At 46.4% G+C, this 26,822-nt stretch overlaps 1 protein-coding gene across 1 annotated transcript in view; it reads right to left on the bottom strand.

Annotated features, from left to right (window-relative positions):
- Positions 1-26,822, bottom strand: part of RNLS (renalase, FAD dependent amine oxidase) — a gene marked incomplete at both ends in the record, with an annotated part of 70,853 nt that overhangs the window by 8,418 nt on the left and 35,613 nt on the right. The window contains one exon of the mRNA XM_080348109.1: positions 5,925-6,098. Within this exon, the coding sequence (XP_080204235.1) occupies positions 5,925-6,098 (174 nt within the window). The remainder of the gene's footprint in view (positions 1-5,924; positions 6,099-26,822) is intronic.

Below are 26,822 nucleotides of genomic sequence, written 5' to 3'. Positions count from 1 at the left end.
CGAGGAGCCGCTCTGCCAGCGTCCCCGGCGCCATGGGCACCCCAGGGAAAGCCCGGGAGCAACGAGGTTGTGCCCAATCTCTTTGCCCTTTGCAGCACCCGTCACTGCAGCAGCGATAGGAGCAGCGGCTGTCCCCATCCCCACACGCTGTCCCCATCCCCACACGCTGTCCCCGTCACCTGCACCGGGAGGAACGTGGTGTTTTGTGCGAGGTGAGGGAGGGAAGCGCTGGCATCACCACACGTGGTGACAGTGGTTTGGGGGATGCGGTTTGTGCCCCAAATTCTCCTCTTCCCCATGGCGTAGAGAAGAGGTAATGCCATAACTACAGGTGTCATTTGCTTCTGTGTTGTTTTCTTTGTTTTACTGTTAATTTCTTTTGCTCCGCTGCATCGCACAGGACAGACAGGGGCAGAGAGTGGGTGCAGAGTGACCAACGTGAAGACAAACACATTCTTGTCAAGACCTGTTTTGCTTCCATGTAAACAGAAAAGACAGGTTTTTTGTCTCAAAGTCAAAGTATAAAGTTCCACTAGTCCCCCACAGACAAGTTTAGTCCACAAAGACCTTGTGGGAGATGCTGAAGCACTTTGGACCAAAGTCCAGCTGCACTGCCAGTCTGATCAGAAGTGTCTTCCCCTCTTAGCGAGTCAGAAACCACAGACATGGAAAAGCAAAATAGATGAATTGAAATTACCAGCAGTGGAGACTTGGTAAAGACAGGGAGGAGAAGCTACAGCTCCTACTATACCTGAGAAAGCAGAAGCCAACTGGATTTGCCCAAACAGTAATATTCTAGGAGATAAAATCAAGTCTGAGGGCTATCCCGGAACATGACCTGCAGTTGCTCAGCTGAAAGGCTTTGAAGCAAAGAACCCCATGCTGCAAGGGACGGTGTCCACCAAGGCATCAAGGATAGTTCAGAGAGGCTGATCAGCCTCGACTTTAGAAGCGGTTGCGCTGGTCAAGGGCTGAGGCAGGTTTGTGCAGAAGCATGAGGAGCACAGGCTGCAGCCTGCAACCCTGGAAGTGTCCTGTGGCTCACGGGCTCTGCAAAGCCCATAAACCCACCGACGCTCAAGATCTACTTTGGAAAAGGTGTAAATGTAAGTAGCCAAGACCTGCAGGCTCCATAGATACATCCATAAAAGGTCCACAAAGAGGGCTGAAAAGAGGATCCATCCCAGCGTTACGACCTAGTCTCCAGAAGAGACCTGCATGCAGATGCGATGGGCGCACGTCTACCACAGGAACATTTTATTCCCTCTTAGAGAAGCAGCATCAAGTATTTTTCCCGTGTCCCTGCTCAAAACCCAGAGTCAGAACAGATACCAATAAAAAACAAGACGTGGTTGCTTCCTGCCCCCTCAGGATTTTTAAATCTTACTGGGGAGATGAGTTTTGCTGTCCAAAACCCATTCTGGTCCTGGGTAGGATGAAGGGAAGGTCAGCACGGAGGGCACTGAAGAAGCTGGACACCTCCAGTTGGGCTGGAACTGCATTCCTGCTCCTGGGGAGGGATCAGCAGGCTGCCGAAAGAGAACTCAGCAAGCAGGCCTTATAAAACTATACCTAAAGGGGAAAAAGATAACAGTGATTACCCTTAGCACACCCAGCAAATGAGCACAAGAGATGGAGGTTCACTTTCAAAGGCCACACTGATGTTGGGCAAAAGAGTTAGCAGGCTTCCCGAGTTTACCGCAGGAGTTCCTGTGGTTCACAAGGTCCAAATCAATTGGCCACGTAATGAGGCGAAAACCTAAATAACTCTTTAACTCTTCCATCTTCCGAAAAATACTTATTTTGGTACTGAGAAGATAAAGGAATCCATATTTTAAAACGAAAAAGGATACTCGAGAATTACACTGAACCTGAAAACATGCAAGATGAATCTTCCCTTTAAATTATACAACCTCACAATCCTGAACCGAAAGAGGGGAACCGCTTCCACTTTTATGTGTCATCTATCTTTAGTCCTCCAGAACGCAAAGAGATGCAAAGACTGCGGTATTAAAGAAACGAGGCTCGAAATAATTTATACTGTAGAATTCCCACTGTCCCCCCGACCAGTTATAAATATTGATGGGGTGTTTAAGGCAGCCAATCACACAAATATTTAATATTCATAGATACCGCGCAGGGAATTCAACATACACTTCTTGCAGGCTCTTCTTTATGTAACGTTCAAGCGCGTTACCTCTGTGGACGGAGACGCGATTTTATGCACAGCAGCTGATGCAAAACCCTTCCTTCTCGGAGGCTCCTCACGCTCCAGATTATATGGGTAACAGCAGCGCCAGAGAAACAGCTTTATTATTGACTCTTCCATATAAATCGGGAAGAAAATAGATGTCACGAATAGTTATTGGTAAGGAACTAGGCTGTGTCACGGTGAAGCCAGCTGCTGGTGGCATGTTGTGCCAGGGGCTGCCATAGAATCACAGAGTCATAGAATGTCCTCAGTTGGAAGGACCCACATGGATCATGGAGTTCAACTCCTGTCCGTGCACAGGACACCCCCACAGGTCACACCGTGTATCTGAGGACGTTGTCCTGGCTCTTCTTGAACAGTGTCAGGCTGGGGCGGTGACACCTCCCTGGGGAGCAGGACCTAGTGGGTCACTTCCAACTCAGGACATTCTATGATGCTGTGATTGTCACCGTTGTCTTCAGCTGAATCAGAATCGGTCGAGGCTGAAGAATGGAAGAAAGAACAAGGAGTGAGCGGAACATGATGTTACAACACCAGTAATGGCACCCCAAACGCACAGTCAGTGAACAAGGGACAGCGAGGTGCTGCTGTGCCTCCCATGGAAACATTCTGGAGGTCCGTCAGAAGCACGGAAAGAAAAACAACAAATGCAAAATACTTGCATATGTGCTAAAACAAACATAAAGGAACTTTCTATTCAAGTGCCTTGGCTGCAGTACTCCACATGTGCAAATAAGTTTCACATCCAGCCCCCCTTGTCCACGTTGTCTTAAAGTATGTGTGTGCGCGTTCCTGTCATCAGCAGAGCCGTGTGTGTTTGAAGAAAAGTGAATAACTTGGTGACCACGTTTGAATTTTACACTTCCCCATGTCAGCATTACTGAAGATGGTACCGGCACGCTGTTCCGCTCCCTCCCCAGCGCTGCAACACAAATCTGCACAATGCAGGTTCACCAGGAAAGAAGGCACGCTCAAGGCGGCGGGTCGGCTGTTTATATGTCCTAAGGAGGGCTTTACCGCAGAGAAACCATCTTCAGTTGCTGGCCCCCGGCTTGCTCCAGCCCTGTGAAGATACGCCATTTGTTCTTCCTGGAAAAATTTGCTCATATAAACAGATCTCTCCCATGATATGCGGGAAATTTCAGTGAGAAAGGTATGTGTCAACACTCATGTTCTGGTAGTTTCTAGGTATTTGTTAACAAAATTCCCCAAATAATATGCTTTTTATTTGGTTAAATAGCGTTTGGAGACAGCAGAGACACCGTACTCAGCTATTTGATAATTCCATTATAACTCCGTATTTGCTGTTTCCTTTTGAGACCACACACGAAGGCAGGTGAGGAACCGATGGGTGAACTTCTCCCTTGGGTTGTGTCCTCTTTTGCACACCAGGATGGACAATACCAGTATGTGCTATTAAATACCAAGTACTTACCATTGAACATAATAATGGTGATGTTATCATTAGGTGCAAGAACACCTCCAACTGTGCATTGTCAGTAACAAGGAGACAATGCCAGAGGAAAAAAATTCACTGTATTTGGCACAAGCTCTTTTTTTACATGTTCACCAGTGGTCCCTGCTGGAGGAAGAGTATCAGGGTGGATGCATCTTTGTTTTGGCCAGTTCAGCCATTCTTTTGTATTATTTTCCCTCTTTTCAGCCCTACAGGCTACATTCTTAGGAGAAATAACAAAACTGGGCTTCCCCAGTGGTGAGTTGATTCATCTCTCCAACTTCTTTGCTCCCACAAACTGCTGTTTCTGGAGGCACTTCAAGAGCCGTCACGACCAGCTTTGGTGCAGAGAAGGGCATATTTAGAAGAGCTGACTTCAACTGCACTGTCACCACAAGGAGTGCAAGGTCCTGTTCTGACACAGGACCACCCCACGCATCCGTCTGGCTGAGCAACAGACCTTTCTGAAAAGATCCCGGTGGTTATGGTGGATCCGCCATGGGATACAAGGCAGCAGGGCAAAGGTGGCAAATCACATCACATCACGGCCTTGAGCAACGTCATCTGACTTCATGGCTGGATCTAACACCAAACCTCGAGTGGGGGTAGGACCACACGGCCTGCAGTGGTCCCCTCCAACCTGAATGACCGTGACTTTGCTGAGGGACCTGGGGGTTCAGCTGGAGAACAGGAGCTGAGGGGAGACCTTCTGATCTCTGAACTGCCTGAAAGGAGCTTGGAGCCAGGGGGGTCGGGCTCTGCTCCCCAGGAACAAGCGCCAGGAGCAGAGGAAACGGCCTCAAGTTGCGCCAGGGGAGGCTGAGGTTGTATGTGGGGAACAATTTCTTCCCAAAGGGCTGTGGGGCATTGGAACAGGCTGCCCAGGGCAGTGCTGGAGTCACCATCCCTGGAGGGTTGGACAGACGGACATGAGGTTCTCAGGGACACAGGGCAGTGCCGGGGTGGGTTATGGTTGGACTTGATGATCTTAAGGGTCTCTTCCAACCAAAATGATGCTACGATTCTATAAGTCTAATTGGTAGAGGCAGGCAATGGAACAGGAGGCTGAGCCTTGGGAAGTTCAGACTGCAGGTGAAGAAACACTTCTCCCAGCAGAGCTGCAGCCCTGGGACAGGTCACCAGTGACTTGGGGCATCTCCATCCCGTTTGTTTTTAAAACCTCAGCTAGACAAGACACGGCTGCCCTGACCTCGTGTTAGCGGGAGCTGGAGCAGAGATTTCAGAGGTCCTGGCCACACTGCGAAACTATTCACCACAGCTTATTACATTTAATCGCATGTTTACGGTGTCAGAGAGGGAACCCCGACCGAACAAGGAAGACCAGAACCAGAAGTCCCCCAGGTCTGAACCTAAACATGCTTTAGCGCACTGAACTTGGTAATACTTCATAATTATGTATTAGGCAGTAGCTGATTATGAAAATCCCTCCTTATTCTGTGACTGTGAGTCACGACGCTCTGGAGGTCACCACAAAGGTGGGCAGGTTTTCACCCCCACTTCACAGAAGTGGTTAAATCTGGTCATCATCTCCATCTGAGCAAGTAACAGCATCGGGAAGTGTTTTCAGCTCCTAACGAACTTGATGAAACTCAAACGCTAGCGGTTTTTCTTGAGCTGATCTATGCCAACACGCTCTTCGTGTATGAAATACATTTAATAAATAAAACATACACTTACTCGACTGCCATCTTCCAGAAACAGATGAGAAGTGTCTGCCTTGTGGGATGTTCTCCAAGCCTTACTGAGCAGCCGTATTATGTGCAGCCATTTCAAGGATTTTCCGTGATTATAAAAGCACGCTGGCTGCCTTCGAATTAGACTGAACCGCCTCAATTATACAACTCATTACTACTCCCAAGCACGCTTAGTGGAAACAACAGGAGTTGTAAAGTAATGGATGATGGGAGATAAATTGGCATGTGTATGAATCAATGTTTAAACAAAGGAACTCCAGCTCTTTCTTGGAATAGCAACATTTTGATGTCTCAAATCCCCCGACGCTGCTTTCATAAACGCAGTAACGTAAACCATGTGCTGGGTGGTGATTTTCTGAGGACATTCCCGCTTTCATTGTGTATTTTATTACAGGCCAAATGTGACATTAAATGCTATCCGCTGCGGCTTGGAGTTAAATACTTGCTCTGTTCAGAATAGCAACACTCAATTAAACAGCATTTTTCATGATCTACACCCTCTATTGTCACTGTGTTTAAGGGAAATAATGGGAGCACTGACCTATATTGCGTTTCTTGTTATCGATGGAGATGAAGCGTATGCAGGGATTATCGGTGATGTACTGTGCGGCCCAGGGGACATCAATCCGTGTACCGGCTTCATAAAATAGTCCCAGAGCGTAGCGGGAGGAGTAGCTCACACATTCCAGTTGCTGCTTTTGACTTCTATTAATCACTGTGGAAAAGAAAAAGAAAAATCAGACAGTCCCTCTCGTCTCAGAACATTTTATGTGCGAATGCTGTGGTTAAGCTGATTATTCCTTCCTGGAAACGACCAGCCTGCTAAAACTAAGAATTTAATATTAAGCCTAGCGCTTTGTAGTATGTTTTCTGGGGCATCTCTTCATGAAGTTTTAATGGTGTGTTATATAGGGTACATCCCTCACACGCAACCCGCCCCCATCTGTTGGTGGTTCATCTCCCAGCCCTGCGCTACTTCCCTGTACCTTGAAACTTCCAAGACCAGTGACTTTTGTCCAAATCTTCTCTCCAAGGGTGAATAAACAGGAATAAAAGGTTTCGGTTGCCTCTAACACATCAAGCCGACGATTGTATGACTCTGCAAAAACCCAGATGTCTTCACGGATCAACCAAATGCGCACAGGGACTCCAGAATCTCCGGGGAAAATAGCCCTGCAACTTCCATGCTGTAATTCAAAGGGATGAAGAAAACTCCGCTCTTCCACACACAAAGGGTGCATAGTGAAGTTTAGCCCCTTCAGCTGAAGGTATTTTAAAGCAGATTAGAAAATTTCCGAGCAAATATGCTCTGAAAGATGTGGTGGATGAGAATTTCTTCCCATAGGAAACATCTGTCCCGGCAGGTACTTGTGAAGTCTTGGCATTTCCCATTGTCCAACAGACTCGTCTTCCCCAGCAAGTAGATTTACTTTATCTTTCAAGACTGCATTAGCCCCACTGTGCATCCAAATACTTTATTTCGCATCAAAGAGAAATACCACAGTTTGACCAGTCATGGAGTTAGGTACCACATCTCTCTTCCCACTACGGCCAATGCTGCCGCGAACTAGAGCAGGATGTGCAAAGACAACGTCACAGCGGTCTCCCGCTTGTACGTCCTGCACGTTCTGCTGGGCTTGTTTGGAGGTTTGGTACCAACAGGCACCGAACAACAACCGAGGTGCTTTGTTTTATGCAAAATTCAGGTAACGTGATGAACATTTCTTACAAAGAAAGGAGAAGCTGATGGCTATATCCACCAACCAGCCTGGCAGGAGAGCATCCAGCAGATTGAGGGAAGGTATAATATTCCTCTCAAGTGAGGCCACATCTGGACACTTTGTGCAGCTTGTCATGCCCCCCAGGACAAGGGAGACAACAGCAAACGGCATGAAGTCACAGAATCACACAATGTCGGGGATTGGAAGGGCCCTGGAAAGCTCATCCAGTGCAATCCCCCCATGGAGCAGGAACACCCAGATGAGGTTACACAGGAAGGTGTCCAGGCGGGTTGGAATGTCTGCACAGAAGGAGACTCCACAACCCCCTGGGCAGCCTGGGCCAGGCTCTGACACCCTCAACCAGGAACAAGTTTCTTCTCAAATTTAAGTGGAACCTTTTGTGTTCCAGTTTGTACCCATTGCCCCTTGTCCTACCATTGGTTGTCACCGAGAAGAGCCTGGCTCCCCCGTGCAGGGTCACTAATGTGGTCCATTAAAAGGGTCTGGTGGCGCTGGGTGATGCTGCATACTTTGCCCACGCCACGGTCGCCTCCATGAGGCTGCAACTAACATGTTCCAAAGAAGAACGTCGCCCTGGCTGACCTCACTGTCGTGACTAACGCTCCTCCTCACATCTTGCAACCAGGACGGCTTCACCACATGCTCACCGATATCTCTGCTGTGCCAAGGTTTAGATTATGGTTGGACTCGATGTTAAGAGCCTCTTCCAACAAGAGCAGCTGAATATAAGTCCCAGTGCAATGCTGTAACCAGAGGATTCAGGACAGTCTGGCAACTGAAGCAGAGAGGTGACCCATAACTTCAAACAAAGTCACACGTACCTGTCACCCCAACTGCTGGGGACAGGGAGGAACCACACTCAGAACTGCGGGGAAAAGCAGATGCTACAATGTGAGATGCTATTTGATGCATAAGTGGGGTAAGGAATAATGTATTTGATTCCAGCTTGACTACTCCTGAAACACACTGCCCAGTTTGCTGCTCATAAGACAAGAAAACCATTAAGTTGGAGAGCATTCATAAGAGAGTCACAGTAATGATCAGAGGGACTGTACAATGAACAGTTCACAGAGTCTGATTCCTGCTTACACCAGTATAAGCTTCAACTTATGAAGGATTCTATGATTCTAAGGCTGTCCCAGCTGCCTCTCACCTTGCCCCTGCACCTAGATCTTTCCAAGGAGGACCCACTTCTCTCCCTGGACATCAGGAACACCTCCAAGCATTGAGTCAAAGACCCCTCAACCTCTGCTGCCACCTTCCCTTGGCAAAGCTGCCTCCACATAAGCTATGGCAGGCCCCCTTCTTGCGGCTATGAGAAATAATCACAACGTATCACACGTTCTTGCTGCGCTTCGGAAGAATATAAAAGTCCTATAAACAAGCAAACAAACAGGAGGCTGTAACAACCCATCTAAAACGTTGCTCTTTGTCCATGTTACTTCGGGAACTCATTTCCCCCTGGGGAAAAAAGAACATAAAATAAACAAGACGTCCTCCAGCCTGTGAAGCAAATTCCCCCGACAAAGCTCAGCATGCAGAAACCTCCGTGCTGTGGGAACGCGGCTGAGATAGAGATGAAGCGCCCGGCTCGGGGGCTGCAGTTGCATATGTATGTTTAAATAATTATAATTAAAATCAGAATTAAAATCACAATTAAAATTTGCTTGGGCAGATGGTTTATCGCATGGAGCGCTTCAGCAGGTACAACCTTCCCCATGTTAGGCATTACCAAAGCCGAGCCTGGAAGCTGGCTCCAAAGTGCCTCGTTTAAGACTTAACGTGGCTTTATGGATTACTGATGTACATTTGCTAATCAAGTTGCTTAATTACTGCTTACGGTTCTTAAAAAGAACTTCAGTTGTTCGCTGGATTCTACACTGCTGCAAATTTACAAGAACAAGGAGGTTTTTATCGCTTTGGAAGACAAGCAATAAAGTGATGTCAGGTTTGAAATCCAGCAACAAAAAAGCTGAGCTGTATGTGAAAACAATGCTGCGGGTTGTAAGACTGAGGTTTTTCCCCCGCTCCATCCATTATGTGTTTTACCAAGGCCAACAAGTTGATCTAAGGACATGAAGGGAGCCTTCATTTTGAATTTCCATACTTTTATTGGTTTAAATGAAAACCAGACTGTTGTTTTAATGTTGTGTATAAAACCGCAAAATAACTATTAATTTTTTCCCTTCCAACAAAAACGGTTGAGATGATTTTAATAACAGTTTGGAAAAAAAAAAACCCAACACAACAGCTTTCAGAGCACGGAATTGTCCAGCGTACAAGAATCAGCCATAGTGATATTTTTAAAGCAATGCATAAAGACACGAAAATCTTATATTTTCCACTGAAAAACTCAGCTACAGCTGCACGCCGAATCTCTGGAGATTTCATCACATCAAAGCGAGGGGCACATACACTTTATTTGCTGTTTCTCCAGCCACTGACAGCGGAGTGGATTACTTATCTGTAACACTCCATAAATATAGGAAGGGCCTTTTATCTGCCGTTCCAGTCCTTTAATGTCACCTCACTGCCTCGCTCGCGCTGTGGGAAGGAGAGGACCCAGAGGTCCCGTCAGGGCCAAGGAGGGAGAGGAAAGCCAAGGCTCGGGCTGGCAGGGCCAGCGCTAAGCCCAGCCTACCAGCACACAGGCCAGGGATGCGGAAATAAACCCAGCTGCTCCCATGGCTGAGAAAGGACCAGGACCATCAAGGTTTAAATCCTGGACGTCGAGGCATTTGCCGGTGAGCAAGGGAGGGCACGGCAACGTGCACCTTCATCTGCAGAATGGTGCTGCGTAGCGTCTGGATCATGGTCACCACCACCTGGACAGTGGCAGAGGCTCCAGCAAGGGCTGGACTTGCAACCACAACTTTGAGCAAGCAGAGATGGGGAAGAGACACAATGGGTGGGTAAAGGATTTGGGACAGTCTGGTAACCGAAGCAGACAGACAGGTGACCCGTAACTTCACACGAAGTCGCACATACCTGTCACCCCCAACTGCTGGGGACAAGGGGAACCACGCTACAAGGTGAGATGCTACAAGGTGAGATGCACTTAAAATAATGCTTGTTTTGGAAAGCTTTCCTATTCCTATTCCTAATTCTGTACTTCTAAAAGCTTGCGGATACTTATGTCCCTATCACGGTTTCAGAGCTCAGGTGGGACGCTCATATGTAAGGATACGTGAGCAAATGTGGGCAAACAAATCAAGGTCCTGGTTTGAAAGACTTCCAAAGGGAAAACACTCCTATTTTGTGTCACTGTCGAGCTCACTGGGTGGCACAGAGGATGTTGCATCCTGACAAGCAGCAGTTTCACAGAACAAACAGCTCATGTTATCACACAGGGTCACCGGGTACATTCAAATTCGCTTACCAGGCATGGCCAAGACAACCGCCAATCTAGAACATCTAGACGGTACCAGTCGCTGATGCACTAAGGAAAATAACTTAGAGCAGCACTTTTAAGGAACGACAGTGCTGTTAAAGCAGCAAAACATGAGGAGCCAATTCCAGCCCTTCCCATTTCTGAAGCCGTTCCGAGACACGTGTCTGACGGGACGTGCGGTCCCTGCTCAGCACAACGGGCCTGCTGGGGCCCTCAGAAATCAGGAGCAATGACAATACTCTGAAAGATGCTGTGATTTGTGTCAAGGGATGAAACAGCCGCCCCCCAAGTTCTCAGGACCTTCACCTCCTCTGCTGCAAACAACATCAACCCTGGCCAACCCCCAGTGCCACCTGCCATGGGACGGCACAAAGAGAAATACATCCTGCCCCCATTCCCCCTCGTTCTCTCTCCCACCTTCCAGAAAACTCTGTCTGGATTTAAGAAAACCTGATGCATTTATGAAGGATCGTAGTAGGTGTCGCTTATTTTCCCAGCAGATGAATAAGCTGGTGCACAAGCCCCGTGTAATCCCGCAGTGATCATCTCAGCTGCTGACCAGGAAGGTTCTTCTCCACCTTCTTCGCTTTTTCCATGCTTTATTTCTGTGGTCACACACTTGTCTCCCAGCCATGCCCTCCGTCACCCTGCCACTGACGCTGCCCCCCAAAAACCTTCTGCTATTTCCTTAAACTGCTTTGCTTACGATTTTATTTGCAGCATCTCACTCACCGATATGCTGTCAGCAAATCTAAGTGCGTCAATCAGATGCTGTCAGTGACACAGTATTTGTAAGTGGCTGGTGATCACTATTTTAAAAGCTAAAAAGGAAATTCTGTGGTTAAACGGTAATAAAGATATTTTTAGCCTAGGTATTAAGAGATTTTAATAAGACACCCGCCCAGCAGAATCAGCAGCTCGGCTCAGTACCTGGAGATAGTTCACCAGAGCTCTGTTGGGGGGTGAATTCAGACCCCTCAGTCAGGCAGAAAGGGACCTGGGGGTACTAACTGACAAGAAGCTCAATAGGAGCCATCAGTGTGCCCAGGTGGCCAAGAAGGCCAATGGGATCCTGTCCTGTATCCAAACCAGCGTGGTCAGCAGGACAAGGGCAGTGATCCTTCCCCTGTGCTCTGCATTGGGGAGGCCACACCTGGAGTGTTGTGTTCAGTGCTGGGCCCCTCAGCTCAGGAAAGAGATTGAAGTGCTGGAGCGGGTCCAGAGAAGAGCAACAAGACTGGGGAAGGGACTTGAGCACAAGCCCTATGGGGAGAGGCTGAGGGAGCTGGGCTTGTTCAGTCTGGAGAAGAGGAGGCTCAGAGCTGAGCTCAGCACTCTCTAGAACTACCTGAAGGGCAGTTCTAGCCAGGTGGGGATTGGGCTCTTCTCCCAGGCATCAGCAAGAGGACAAGGGGCCATGGGCTTCAACTCTGCCAGGGGAAATTGAGGCTGGAGATGAGAAAGCAATTCTGTGCAGAGAGAGTGGTCAGGCATTGGAATGGCTGCCCAGGGAGGTGCTGGACTCACCGGCCATGGAGGTTTTTAAACTGAGATTGGACATGGCACTTAGTGCCATGATCTAGTAAACGGACTAGAGTTGGACCAAGGGTTGGACTTGATGATCTCTGAGGTCTTTTCCAGCCCAGTTGATTCTGTGATTCTGCGAATTACTCAGGACAGCAGGTTCTCACAGCAAAGCGTCCTCGGAGCGCAGGGCTCCTCTTCTTCCTCAGCAGGCTCGTGGGGGAAGCGCTGACCACAGCCAAGTCCCCTCTGCAGGGCCATGCCACTGGCCTCCCGCCACCGCGCCGGCCGGCTGCTTCTGCCTCTGCGTAGGAGGGAGCAGAGGTTATGAGAAAGGCTTTGTGTTCCACTTCAGCTTCCTCATCAAACAGCTCAAGATTTTCTTAAAAAGGCAGCAGTAACAGTGAAGCGCGACCACGGCTCCATCTGCACTGAAATGCTCACTAAACGTAGTTAGGTGTTGGCATATACTTCTCATTTTCTTCTTATGCTCAGCTTTGATTTGAATAATCCTGTTTGGACCCAATGCAACGCTTGGTTGTTTCTAGTCACCTGTGCCATCCACCTCTCCCCAAACACGTCCCTCTCACAACAGAACGGGGGAAAACTTATCGGTCTTTCTTAGCTACCATAGTAATAAATCTAAACACAAGCTTCTTCAGCATTCTGTTGGTCTCTTATCAGCACTTAGTATGGCATCCTAGGAAACACATGCAGGCTAAAACTCAGAAAAGTACCACCTAGAAGAGCTTAGCTGAAAGAAAAATCACTAAAAGAGAAGCGGTCTTGTTTTTAGCAAAACCAGGACATTCTACCCCTTACACCACACCATTTGGGTCATACCCAAATCACTACTGCTTTCTGCCCGTCTTCAAACGTATACACACACACACAAATATGTACATCACGACGCTCACTGCTGCATGTATGCAACACCCATAACAACTTAAATAACTATTTCAAATCACCACGATGAGGAACGATACAGATGCAGAGACGCACACACAGCAAGTTCTTGTTAGCAGCGAGAGCAGAGCCAGGCGGAGCTCTCTGTCATTAACAGTTCCCATTCTATAGGTTTACAGATATGGACCAAGAGGTTAGACAGGATGGTTTTTCAAAAACTATTATCCCAAACACACCACGCTCGTGTTTGTTTCAATCACGTTCTCACTCATTCGCAAACCAGGACCAACAACATTCACACATCACAGGTACTGGGGGGTGGTTTTCTGACCTGAGATACCATTCTCACCGGTCTGTGCTATCAAACTTATTAAAAATATACTTCTGTATAACCTGTCCCAAGGCCCTTTAGCTGGAACCGCACATCCCGCATTCCTGCTGACCTGGCAGAAAGCTGCTTTAGATAGAGACCGTGGCATGGGAAGGAAAGGAATATTTAGAAATGTAGATGATTAAGTGCGAAAAAAAGATGCTGGAGAAAACCAGACAGTACAAGTTTATAAAGCTTCTAATGATTTTGAGAACTAAATATGAATACCTGTCCACCAGCTGTTCTTGATAGGATGATTAGAAATCCACATGCTATTAAATTAAAACGTCCATCAGTTTCCACAAGAAACATTTACATGCAAGCACTGCACCTTGAGTTCTGGTCAACATTTGCCATCAACAGAGAAAGGCAATGGGTCTGCTTGGAGGAGCAGGGACAGAGCTGGCAGGAGGGCACAGAACCACCGGCTCCTGTCTCCAGGAGGAAGGGCTGGTGAGAAAAGAGGGATAAGGAACCAGGGGTGATGCTCCATGGGACCCAAAGCAATAACTGTTTTGGTTTGGTTGGGTTTTTGTTTGTTTTTGTTTGGACATGAGGAAGAAATTGTTGCCCTGAGGGTGGTGAGAGCCTGGCCCAGGTTGGCCAGTGGATGAACCATCCCTGGAGACATCCCAGGCCAGGCTGTACGGGGCTCTGAGCACCCTGAGCTGGTGAAGGCGTCCCTTACAAATCCATCAGATTCACAATTTTTGTGTTTGTATTAATGGAGAAAATAAATTTGCAGACTCATTATTTGGTTGATAGGGTTGTGAGTGCAGAGGACGACTCTTAACCAAACATCTAGTCTTTGCCTTGGTGGTTCCACCAGAAGGAACGCAGCCCCTGAGGATGCATCCATTGTACACGGCACTTCAGTCTCATGAACCTGCAGCACAGGCGATGTCCACACACAACAAACCATGGAAACACCGCTCACCGCGGTTTACTACATCTATAATGACATCTTAGTTCAAAATCGGAACCTCTGCTAAGCTTCCACCCTGGGAAGAACAGCACGTAAAGTTTACAAGCAAGTAAAAATAAAGGAGAAGACAATAACTGATTTTCCCCAGTCCAAAGTCTCACAGAATCACAGAATGTTCCAGGCTCTGGCACCCTCACCAGGAAGAAATTTCTTCTCAAATTTAAGTGGAACCTTTTGTGTTCCAGTCTGTACCCATTACCCCTTGTCCTACCATTGGTTGTCACCAGAAGAGCCTGGCTCCATCCTCCTGACACTCCCCCTTTCCATATTGATCCCCATGAATGAGTCCCCCCTCAGTGTCCTCTTGTCCAGCTCCAGAGCCCCAGCTCCCTCAGCCTTTCCTCACACGGGAGATGCTCCACTCCCTTCCTATAGTTACATCACCAGCTGCCTGGGGAAAGAGAACCAGGCTTGCAATGGTTCAAAATGCCCATATTTCAGCTGGGAAACATCTTCCAGTTTTGTCTTGGAAGCAGTAGAAATGCAGGTCTCTGCGGAGCCACCGGGACAGACTGACTCCTTCCAGCTAGGAATGAATACACAGGATTTTCCAGGAGATTTTGGACATTCTTGGAAATTACAAAGAATCCCAAGAAATTAGTCAATCAAGTCCAACTGAAAAAATATAATATGCATGTATACTCCAGTTCTACTTTGTAATCATTTATAGATAATGACATAGAATATATATATGATGTGCCACCACATAACTCTCATTAGCAGGACTGCAAATAGACTTTCCATACTACAGGCAGAGTAACGTTTATTATGTGTTATTCTGGCAAAACCTGCTGGTTTCTGTGACTGGCATCGAAGTCGACAGAAACTGAAGGCATCTTTGAGAAAACCTGAGTTTATTCAGAGACCTCGGTATAGATTTAAGATCTTACCTTGGAGCTAAGACACTAGGAAAAGTTGAGCTGAAAAATGAATAAAGCTCATTGTCACATTTCCTCTGGATTAATTTCATTATAGAGGACTCAGCTCCATTCCTACACAAAGTCACAAAGCAGTACACACAGCTCTGGTGGCAAAATGTAAGAGCTCATTACTTAGATCATCTTAATCATATAACATTTAGCAAATAACTTATGCACCTACTGTACACAGAATTGAGCTGAATAATGAAGCTGAGAGGATTTATTTCCTTCAAGTATCACAGTAGTCGCCGAAATAGCTTTTCAAGGCAACAAAGAAAGATACTGGCTTACTGCTCTGTGTTTCGACGTGGACAGGATGAACGTATAAATAACTAGGGTGATATGTGCCTGCTGTTTCTGGCTCGTGGGCTGCAGCTGACCAGGGTGGAAGCACAGCAAGCGGCGCTGATCCGCAAGGTCTCGGTACAGACGACACCTGTAACGCAACACCAGCCCTCGGTCAGGCACACGCGGAGAATCAAATGCAGCTTTACAATAACACACGTCAAGGTTATTTCAATTAAAGTACTAGAGAAAATACCTTTGGGTGTTAATTATTGAGGAAGGATTCACCTGGACACTTGATATCTTCAGGCAAAAAAAAAATAAGGTGTTTCCCTGTTTCTTTTTAAAGCACACGTCTAGTTCATTGCCAGGAGGATGCAAAAGGAAAGAATACAGGGTAGAGCACAGCACATCAAAAAGATGCAAGAATGTTATTCAGCTTTTACAAGAATCCCCTTGGGGTGATTTTCGGGGGATTTTTTCCCCCATTCAGGCCAGTCTTGTAAGTAAGTTTCAGTATTACCTCTATTGGGACCTTTCTGCTACTCATTTTCTGCACCAGTCCAAACCGCTTTCTTTGGCTTCCCAGTTCTCATGCTGGAAGAGAGGTTTGTATTGCAGAGGCTGCTAACACAACGCAGCTGTCTCTGCTGAAGAATCCCAAGCTATTACTAATATTTAGCCATCCCCCAGTGAGAAGCCCCACCATTCCTCTGGCCATCCATCCCTCTGGGCACCTCTGAAGCTTTCTGAACGATGAAAGCACGACTGAAGCTGCGGGCACAGCAGGGATGTATCCAGCAGCATCGTGATATCCCCCTCTTCTGGTCTCTATTTGTTTAATTCATGTGTAACATGCAGTTTTCTTTCATAGCCCTAAGGAGAGATGAGCTGCTATTTTCACTGGACTTCAAGAAGTTGGTCAGATTGGGTCTTGGCATCTGACATAGGAAGACAGGATTGGTTTTTTCCTGTGTTTTACATATTTATGCTTCCCACCACAAAATGAAAGAGAGATAGAAGAAACCATTGCCCCTTGTGAAAAGAAAGATAACGTGTTATAGGGGCTGGCACCTGTATCCACTTTAACACAGTATCTGAATGGAATGGTAGATCACGGCAAGGGGTGGCAGCACTAGAAGCACCGTGCTGACAGAAACTTTGGAAATGAGTGGAAGAATTGTCCTGGTTTTGTTAAAAACCAAGTTTCTCTTTTAGTGAATGTGTCTGTCAGCTAAAGCTTCATATCAGCTGCATCTTCCTGGAGAACCAGATCCATGTTTTGGTGAACACAGCGATGGAATGTGAGGTTATTGATAAGCATGGATGGACATCTCGACAGAGGGGCAACGAGAAACAGGTGACCAAGAAACTGACCAACAGAGCATAACATCCCATTCACGTGAATACTGCATAGAAAAGTGGGAGAGCACGAGGATCTCGTCCCTTTTCCCTATGGCCGACATTAGGAGGGGACCTTGCGAGTCGTCCCTGCGAACTGAGGCCAAGAGAGAGACTGAATCCAGCTCCGGTTGGCTGCAGAGTCCAGTCCAGGACTTCGGGTGCCGGCTCTGCAGTCGCTGGGACTTTCAGGATTGGTTTTGTATATTTTGTATTATTTTCTCTATTCTTATTAGTAGCATTAGTAAAACATTGTTCATTTTCCCACTCTCTTCTCTCTGTCCTTCTTTCCCTCCCGATCGCCTGTGCTGAGTGGGAAGCGGGGAGAGGGGGTTAACAATACATCTGCCAGGGTTTTATTGTCACCCCGCAATCTAAACTCTCGACATCATGTCATGAACATCTACATATCCAAATCTACATGGCATTTAAGGGTTAATATTCAAAATGAAAAAACAAAATCCATTTATTTTCATTTGAGAAATATCTAAGCAGTCTTGAATGATAAAGTAAATGTACTTGCTGAGGAAGACAAGTCTGTTGGACAATGGGAAATGCCAAGACTTGATGTTTCCTACGGGAAGAAATTCCCATCCCCCACATCTTTCAGAATTTACATGACTCACACTTTGTCTAAAAATGCTCAAGATACATCATTTTCTTTTAATCTCACATCAAGTTACATTAGCTTTACTATCAACCACCAGACCTGTCCAATACACAGCGATCCCTCCTCATACAAGCAAAAAGACCCAGGACAGAAAATGCCACTTAGAAATAGATACGTCATGATGACACAGTCCAGGGCTAGAGCATACATGAGATTTGCCTTAAGTTTGTTGTTTCTTTTTAAATCAAATAGGTTGTGGCTATATTTCATTCTGGTTTTTGTTTTGCTTCTGTTTGTCTCCTTGTAGCTGAATTAGTTATAGACTTCATGGGACTTTCCTCCCAGAAGTTCTAATAAAGCGAAGACTGCAAAGCTGAAACAGTTTTATCCTTTTACTATTTTTAGAAACGTATTTGGATTCTTGTGTGCATATTTCAGCAACTAAAAGGGCAAGGGAGAGGGGAAAACATCATTTCCGATATATTCCAGCACTGCAAACAGAAGAATCTGATGCAGTGGATAGAAAGGATTAGGAAGGAGAGGAAAGGGAAGAAAGCAAGGCTGAATAAAGAAATGCAAGGAGATAAGCAGATGAGAATCAAGGTATCAGGTACAGAAGAAAGGGAACACGAAACACAAGGCAATAGGGTAGGAGGAAAAGACAACAGAAAGAGGGAACAGATTTATAACCAAAGAAGTTTAAGGAATATGACTTTTCAAAAGGAAAGTGAAGGACGTATCAAGATAAATGTGAACTAAGCGAGGAAAACACAGAGCTGAGGTTGAGGCAGAGCAGGAGGAAGGCTCACAGCCCCCATTAACAGCCGCTTTTGCGCCTTTCCACGGCAGATGTTCCATCTCCCTCCATTTAGAAGAGACAATAGGATGAATCCTTTTCCTGAATTGGCAGAGTACGTTCTTTTCCATTCTGCAGTTTAAGAATTAAGGTTGCCTTGCCTGGTCCTAAATGTCTGAAAACCTCGACCATATTCTGGTACCTTCACTGTGGGTTTTGGAGATATTGCTTATGCTAACATCACTTTTCTATTTTCTCCTACAGTGTTTGTGTCCGTTTGAGGGTCTGTGTCCTTTCTCCAGGTCCAGGCATCAGCCACTTAAATAAGCAGGTTCCCGGTGTTTTCATACTACAGTTTAAACAAACATTGAATGTTCAAACAAGGGACACAAAAGACGTGCTCGTAGAATAAATCTGGGTTGTTGGACGATGCTGAAAATGTGACTGAGTCCATCCAAATGGAGACACTGAAGTTGACTGGTTCCTTAAGAAAAGAGAAGATTGGAATTTCTTCTGCTCCTGCAGCTACCGTGGTCTAAAAACTGCATAGGGAACCTGCAGCCTGCTGTTCCCAGCTTTACTGAAGCTAAGACAGTTACAAGTTATTTTAGAAGCTTTTTCAATTTAACATTTTTTCCTAAATTACTCTCTCTAACTCAGCATTTGGTTACAAAATATAATTTAGCATTTCCATCCACCCACCCACCCCCAACAGGGAACAGCTCAGGCTCCAGGAGACCTTGTCAGAACATAATAAACTTTTTAAAGATTTCCATTGGAAATGCTCAAAATCATAATCCACAGAGCTGGTTTTCTTCTCCCAAATATGCTGTCGAGGGTTTAGATTACGGGGTGACAATAAAACCCTGGCAGATGTATTGTTAACTCCTTCTCCCCACTTCCCACTCAGCACAGGTGACCGGGATGGGAAAGAAGGACAGAGAGGAGAGAGCTGGGAAAATTAACAATGTTTTACTAATGCTACTGATAAAATAGAGAAAATAATACAAAATCTACAAAACCAATCCTGAAAGTCCCAGCGACTGCAGAGCCGGCACCCGAAGTCCTGGACTGGACTCTGCAGCCAACCGGAGCTGGATTCAGTCTGTCACTGGCCTCAGTTCGCAGGGACGACTTGCAAGGTCCTCTCCTAATGTCGGCCATGAGGAAAAGGGACGAGATCCTCGTGCTCTCCCACTTTTCTATGCAGTATTCACGTGAATGGGATGTTATACACAGTTGGTCAGTTCCTTGGTCACCTGTTTCTCGTTGCCCCTCTGGCGAGATGTCCATCCATGCTTATCAATAACCTCACATTCCATTGCTGTGTTCACCAAAACATGGATCTGCTTCTCCAGGAAAATGCAGCTGATATGAAGCTTTAGCTCACAGGCACATTCACTAAAAGAGAAACTTGGTTTTAACAAAAGCAGGACATATGCTCTGCGAGTTGTGATTTACCCTTCTGAGCTGCAGAACCGTGTCACAACAGACCCTGAAAAATTACTACGCTCTATAACTGCACACGCAGCACCACTACCAGTCCCAAACAAGTTTTGATCTCATTCTGCACTTCCAGAAAACAAACTGAATGGCTGAGACAATAAACAAATAAACCTGAATAATGATTCAGGCCCACACTGGTAAAATACACTAAATATACAATGAATTCAGAAATGTTCATTTGTATTAAGGTCCAATACAGAAGAGGACTTGTATCACATAAGGATGGACAACAAAGCATCTTCAAATACAGACATGCAGTGCTGAGAAAGCTGTTACTATTTATAAAGACTTGACTAGCAACAAATCATTAGTTTCCACTCAAAAGTACTAAACCAGCCGGCTGATCTCCCTGTGGCCTCTTTGATGTAGATTTTTAACATATCCTGGAATTCTAGGGAAATCACAGAGATGGGGAAGGGTTTGAATATCGTGCCAAAAGGACAAACAGAAGTGACTCAGGTAGGGGGAAACAGCTGACATCAGTCTCTGCAATTTAATGGGGAGCTCACTTAATAAAAATGACAATTAGTGGCGACGTGACTCCAAAATGGGTCTTCCTGAACAAATCTCATCTCTCTTCAGAGGGACCGCGCATTTGGCTGATTAAAGTGAGTACGTGCAAGCAGTACATGAGTTTTTGTAAGGTATGTAACTTAGCCTGGCACGGCACAGCGCTTCAAAGAGAGCGTCGTACTGTCACGATAAGGCAGATGCTAAATGGGTTAGGGACCGGTGGGCTGACAGGTCTCAAGAACAGCTGTCAGTGGGTAATAAGAAGCTTAAAAGTATACCAACAATTGCTTAAAAATTCATGGCAATGAAATCTGCTCCTGGCACGAAGTCTGTCTGAGCGGGCAGTTGCGTGCGAGCAGCGTCACCACGCACAGAATAGGAGGAGAGCTTAAATCTGCGTTCAACGCTTAGAGATGCACGCTGAAGGGCTGCGGCCGATTTTAATCTTAAGAGGGATCCGGAAGAAAAAGACGCCTGAGAGGTGGGATAATGAAAGAAGCTCAACACTTCCCTAGACAGAGAGTTCCTGTCACTAGGAAGATCTGCTGGAGCATCAGAAAAACACTTAAAGAATCATGGAATTGGTTTGGTTGGAAAAGACCATCAAGTCCAACTGTTAATCCAGCACTGCCAAGTCCACCTCTACCCCATGTCCCTGAGAACCTCATCTCCATCCGTCCAACCCCTCCAGGGATGGTGACTCCAGCACTGCCCTGGGCAGCCTGTTCCAACATAATGAGACGTTTTCCCAAGCACGGCTGGTTAACGAACAGGTGCTTCATCTTTGATAGTTTCTAGAAACTCAGACTTAATTTCTCGACTGAAGTGCCAGAGGGAAAACTAAGTAAGCTTTACTGTCATCTAGGTGATAGGGCTGAATATAGAAGGTGTCTGGATGAGAGGTGATGGCCTGTGACACACCGGTGAACAGACACTGTTCAAATGATCTGCTCGATGCTTTCAAACTTTAAGCAATTTGTGAGACCTGCAAACTCACTCCTCTGACATCAATCCACAGACTTCCAGGAGTTTGAAACCATTTCGTGCTTACTCAGAGCCACAGGAAAGCCATTGAGGAGCGAGTTGAGAGAAGGGAACGGAGCTGGTGAGGGGCTGGAGCACAAGTGTGATGGAGCAGCTGAGGGACCTGGGGGGTTCAGCTGGAGAACAGGAGCTGAGGGGAGACCTTCTGATCTCTGAACTGCCTGAAAGGAGCTTGGAGCCAGGGGGGTCGGGCTCTGCTCCCCAGGAACAAGCACCAGGAGCAGAGGAAACGGCCTAAAGTTGCGCCAGGGGAGGTTGAGGTTGGATCTGGGAACAATTTCCTCCCCAAAGGGCTGTGGGGCATTGGAACAGGCTGCCCAGGGCAGTGCTGGAGTCACCGTCCCTGGAGGGTTGGACAGACGGACATGAGGTTCTCAGGGACATGTGGCAGTGCTAGATTTACATTATGGTTGGATTCGATAATCTTAAGTGTCCCTCCCAAGCAAAATGATTCTATGATTCTACTCATGTAGGCATAACCCGCTCCTCATCAGAGCAGGGAATTAATTATGGGGGAGCAAGCGTTCAAAGTGCATTTTTCCTCCTAAATACCCAGCTGATGTACACAGTGGGAGCACACAGACTGTGCTCTCTTAGGGAAAGGGAGCTCGGATGAGGAGCAGGGGGAGGTTGCTGCACTGTCCCCTGCCTGACTGCAAGTCTCATGTAAGTCAAGATCCGAACACGACTTCCCGCATAGAACAAGCGACAGAAAAGCGACGTTCTATTGTACGCCGCTCGGAGATCCTGGCTCTCCACACTGTATGCAATCTGACAGAGGAAACACGGCACTCAATTACCGACTAGACACAAGGCCACGCAGATAGAATAGCTGCTATTATTTAACAGAGCAGCTGTCAAGAACAGCTATCAAACTGCCTCTTATTTCAATAGAGCAACTCTCTGGCATCAGTAAATAATTCTTAAGGAACAGGGAGGCCAAGGAAACTTCCCATTCTGGCAGCGGAGGCTTGGTTAAAAGGGAATTTGAAGTTTTATACAAAACTATAAGAAATAGGGGGGAAGAGGGGAGAAAATACCTTCAGGGTAGCTCTCCTGCCTTACCCCTTGTGATGTGGGTGATCTGTCCCTCCATGGCCCCCGTGGCAGCCAAGGCATCGCCAAAACACCGACCACCTTCGGCTCCAAGGCACAAGGGTGTGAAAGGCAATGGAAAGGTATTAAAGGTGTTGAGGTTTAACCCCCGCAGCGATCACAACCACAACAGCCGCGCACTCGCTCCGCTCCACCCCCAAAGAGGAGATGGAATCGGAAGGGAGAAACTCATGGATAGACATAAAAACAGTGCAATAAATTACAAAATAGTACTGATATACTACTACAAATATATATATATAATGAAAACAAAGCGCAGAACAGTAGGATGGTAAAAAGCCGAAATAAATGAACTCCCAAATGGAACACAAGCAGAAACGGAACGGGTCACCCCAGCTGGAAAACTCAACTCCTATTGAATACGAATCCTGGTGCTAATGGCGTGGAATACTCTCATTGATCAGTCTGGATGTCAGGGAAGGTCTGTCCCATCCATGTCCCCTTCCCAGCTGCTTTGTGCCTGTGGGCAGAGCGCTCAGAAATACCCCAGATAACTTCTTACATTCTCATTCTCTTTGTTCCAACTCAAAACCACTAGAAAGTTACTTAGAGAAAAGCATTAAGTGTTCTGGGCTGTTATCTTATAGTTCCTCAACTAAATCCAAACAATGACTGTGCAAGCTGAAAAAAACCCAACAAAAACACACAACGCAAACAGAAAAAAGCCCCCAAAAAACAAAAAAAACCCATTAAACAACCACCCAAAACTGCATGAAGAAAATAAACTCTCCTTCGGTCAAACCAGCATAAAAGGCAACAGCCTTTGCTGCGTGAAGCATAAGGTTGCTACACTGTTTCCCCGAAAATTAGACAGGGTCTTATGTTAATTTTTGCTCTATTACTATTTTACATGTATCACTGCCTGGACACCATTTAAATTTACTTTTTTATGAACTGTAACTAGAACTTATTTTTTAAGTAGGGCTTATATTTCGAGCATCCTGAAAAATCACACTAGGGCTTATTTTCGGGGTAGGTCTTATTTTTGGGGAAATGGGGCATATAAGCACCACCGAACTTCAGCATTGGAAAGTGTACTGCTCTGCTGTTTGCAGACTGAGCTATTGGTTTATTTTCTTCATATTTAAAACTACTCCACTAGTTATAGAAAACATAAAGTCAATTTTTCAGATGTGGTCAAACACTCCTGTACCCCCTTTCCCATCATAAACTCATGACAGGAAAGAATTACAAAAGATGTAAAGAATAGCAGAATTATGCCAGCAGATTAAAAACTTCTGTAGTGTAGAATTACAGTAGAAAAGACTAAGTTCTCGATCAAGCACTACAAATTTGGGATCAAATACATTGAATCCCAGCAAAAATCCCATGGGAAGTCTATCCCCGCCGAACTCTTTACTGAAAAAACATCCAGGTTGCAGAGTAACTGTGGCAATAAGCACCTCTTCATTGGAGAAACACAATACTGATCATTTCCTGGGCCACGTTTGATTCTGCCCTTTTATTATGCTTTGCATCATTGTTAATTCACAGAATCACAGAATCGACTGGGTTGGAAAAGAGCTCAGAGATCATCAAGTCCAGCCCTTGGTCCAACTCCAGCCCATTGACTAGATCATGGCACTAAGTGCCATGTCCAATCTCAGCTTAAAAACCTCCATGGCCGGTGAGTCCAGCACCTCCCTGGGCAGCCATTCCAATGCCTGACCACTCTCTCTGCACAGAATTGCTTTATGATCTCCAGCCTCAGTTTCCCCTGGCAGAGTTGAAGCCCATGGCCCCTTGTCCTATTGCTGATGCCTGGGAGAAGAGACCAATCCCCACCTGGCTAGAACTGCCCTTCAGGTAGTTGTAGAGAGTGCTGAGCTCACCTCTAAACCTCCTCTTCTCCAGACTGAACAAGCCCAGCTCCCTCAGCCTCTCCCCATAGGGCTTGTGTTCAAGTCCCTTCCCCAGTCTTGTTGCTCTTCTCTGGACCCGCTCCAGCACTTCAATCTCTTTCCTGAGCTGAGGGGCCCAGAACTGAACACAACACTCCAGGTGTGGCCTCCCCAATGCAGAGCACAGGGGAAGGATCACTGCCCTTGTCCTGCTGACCACGCTGGTTTGGATCCAGGACAGGACATCATTGGCCTTCTTGGCCACCTGGGCACATTGTTGGCTCACGTTGAGCTCCCTGTCCATTAGTACCCCCAGGTCCCTTTCTGCCTGATTGATATGTAATACAGAATAAAGATCCAAAAATCTTCAATTAACACATCTGAAGCTGAACGAAGCCGCCAGCACATCTTCAGGCTGCTGTTCACTCTCAGGCACTAGGACTGGTCATTACTTATTATTGACAAATCCCTTCATTCAGTGGCACAGGGAGCTGTCACAAAGGCAAAAGAAACTCATTCAGTGAGTGGTCCAGGCTTTGCGGAGCATCAGTCTCTTCCCTGGACCGACTTGCATATGTTTAAACATAATCCAGAATAAGTAGCTAAATTTTATCGCACTGATAGTAGATAACAGCAGTGCTTCTCAGCTTAGCCAAGCCAGAATAGGCGACTTATTTTGAAGGACTAAAAACCCCAGAAAAACCTTGTTGTATTTCAGAGATTTCTGCTGGAAACCTGCCGGCACGGGCTCTTGTTGTATAAGAACCTCTGACCAACCAGGTACTGAAGGGAGAATCAATTCCAGCTCAATCTCTTCTGCAGGAAACTTTCTCACCTGACAAGCCAACAGATGGTCTGTTCTGTTAGTTCATATGTAATGCACTCGCCTCATTAGAACATGTTATTCTATGTTTCCTTTGGCTAAAAATAAAACATGGCAAGCGTATTGTAAATTGTAACTCCGTGCTCATTTGCTCAGCGTAACACATGCCCCTTCCTACCCTTGTTCTGTTGGGACTTACGGGCAGGGTATTAAAGCGCAGAACCTCTTTCTCCTTGTGTTTGAAATCAGTCTCTACACAAGGCCCTGGTCCTAAACGAGGGGTTTTTATACCATCACACAAATGATAAAAGATACTTCAAATTACAGAACGACCAAATGGATATTTCACGGTGAAAAATATCCTAAGCAACATAGTAAATACCAGCATAGTAAATACCAGTAAACACACATTAAGACTGCAAACTCTTCATGTGTAAATTTTACCTATAGGATTGAAGAAAGATTTCTTCGCAGCTTAAATAGCTTTTTAAGTTAAGAAAACACTTTAAGGTTGAAGCTTTCCTAGTCCGAGTCTCAGCCTGCAGCGGATTTCGCAGTTGAGTAATAAACCCTTTTAAAACATGGTTTATTATGGAAATACTGTCAGGGCCTTAATTAAAGCAGGCGCCACAACAGTAGAGCTGCTTACACAACAAATGGATTCTGCGAAGAACACCAGGCGCTCACTGACCTCTGCACCAAGAGCTTTTATTGCAGCCATCGCTTCGAGCGGCGCTGTCGATAAAGCCCTGGGAATGAGATCACTCGCCTATCCCGCCGCGCGTCCCACGGAGCGATCGGCACAGGCGAGAGACGAAGCAGCAGCTGATGGCACCACCAGCAGCTCGAAACCGCAAACGGCTCCTACAACAGACCAGGGAATCGCTGCTGTCTGGGAAAGGGAAAAAAGGACCTTTAAACCAGACTTTCAGGTCTGAGGTTTCATTCGACTTCGGCTCAAAGCTGCTGTGTGGATCACAAGGAACTGCGCTCCCGCGTTAACAATATCTCCGACTTACTGGATTGTCATAAAGGGGGAAATCCTGGCCTCGCTGAAGTCACAGGAAATTTTGCCAGCTGCTTCAGAGCCCAAGTTTGACCCAAAATGAATCAGAGAACCACCTGCTCATTGGAAGGGACCCACAAGTATCATCAAGTCCAACTCCTGTGCCCGCATATGACAACCCCAAAAGTGATGTTTTGTGATGTGAATCTGTGATATGCTGACAAAATGGATCAAGATGGACAATCTGCTAAATACAAAAATAACCTTAGCGTTGTTCTAGCACAGAAATTCAGAGTGCGCGTATAAAAGGCATTCGGTGTGCCCATCCTAAGCGGGAAGGTTCCCAGTGCCTCCCGCCCTGTCCTTTCAGCATGTGCACCATGTGCCGAGGTTTAATCCCACAGTTCCCTACCCTCAGGCAAACAGGATTCTTTCCCAGTCAATTATGTTAATTGCAAAAGAACTCGTCTGTCCCTGGGGAAGCTGTGGGAAGATCGCTGCATCACCACCACCAGCCACATCCTCAGCGCCGCTGCGAAAACGGAGGGGAGGAGCGAGGAAAAGGGCTTTTGCCTCCAGGATGCTGAAGGTTGTCTGAATAGATGGTGTCCCTGCATGCAAGACAGTTTTTAAATGGTTCTTTGTTTCGGTTTGGTTTTG

This window comes from Nesoenas mayeri (genome assembly GCF_963082525.1).
Source record: "Nesoenas mayeri genome assembly, chromosome: 7".
In the NCBI taxonomy this organism is placed as follows: Eukaryota; Metazoa; Chordata; class Aves; order Columbiformes; family Columbidae; genus Nesoenas; species Nesoenas mayeri.
Note: the sequence above shows the minus strand (reverse complement) of the source record. Positions and strands in the feature narration are given on the sequence as shown.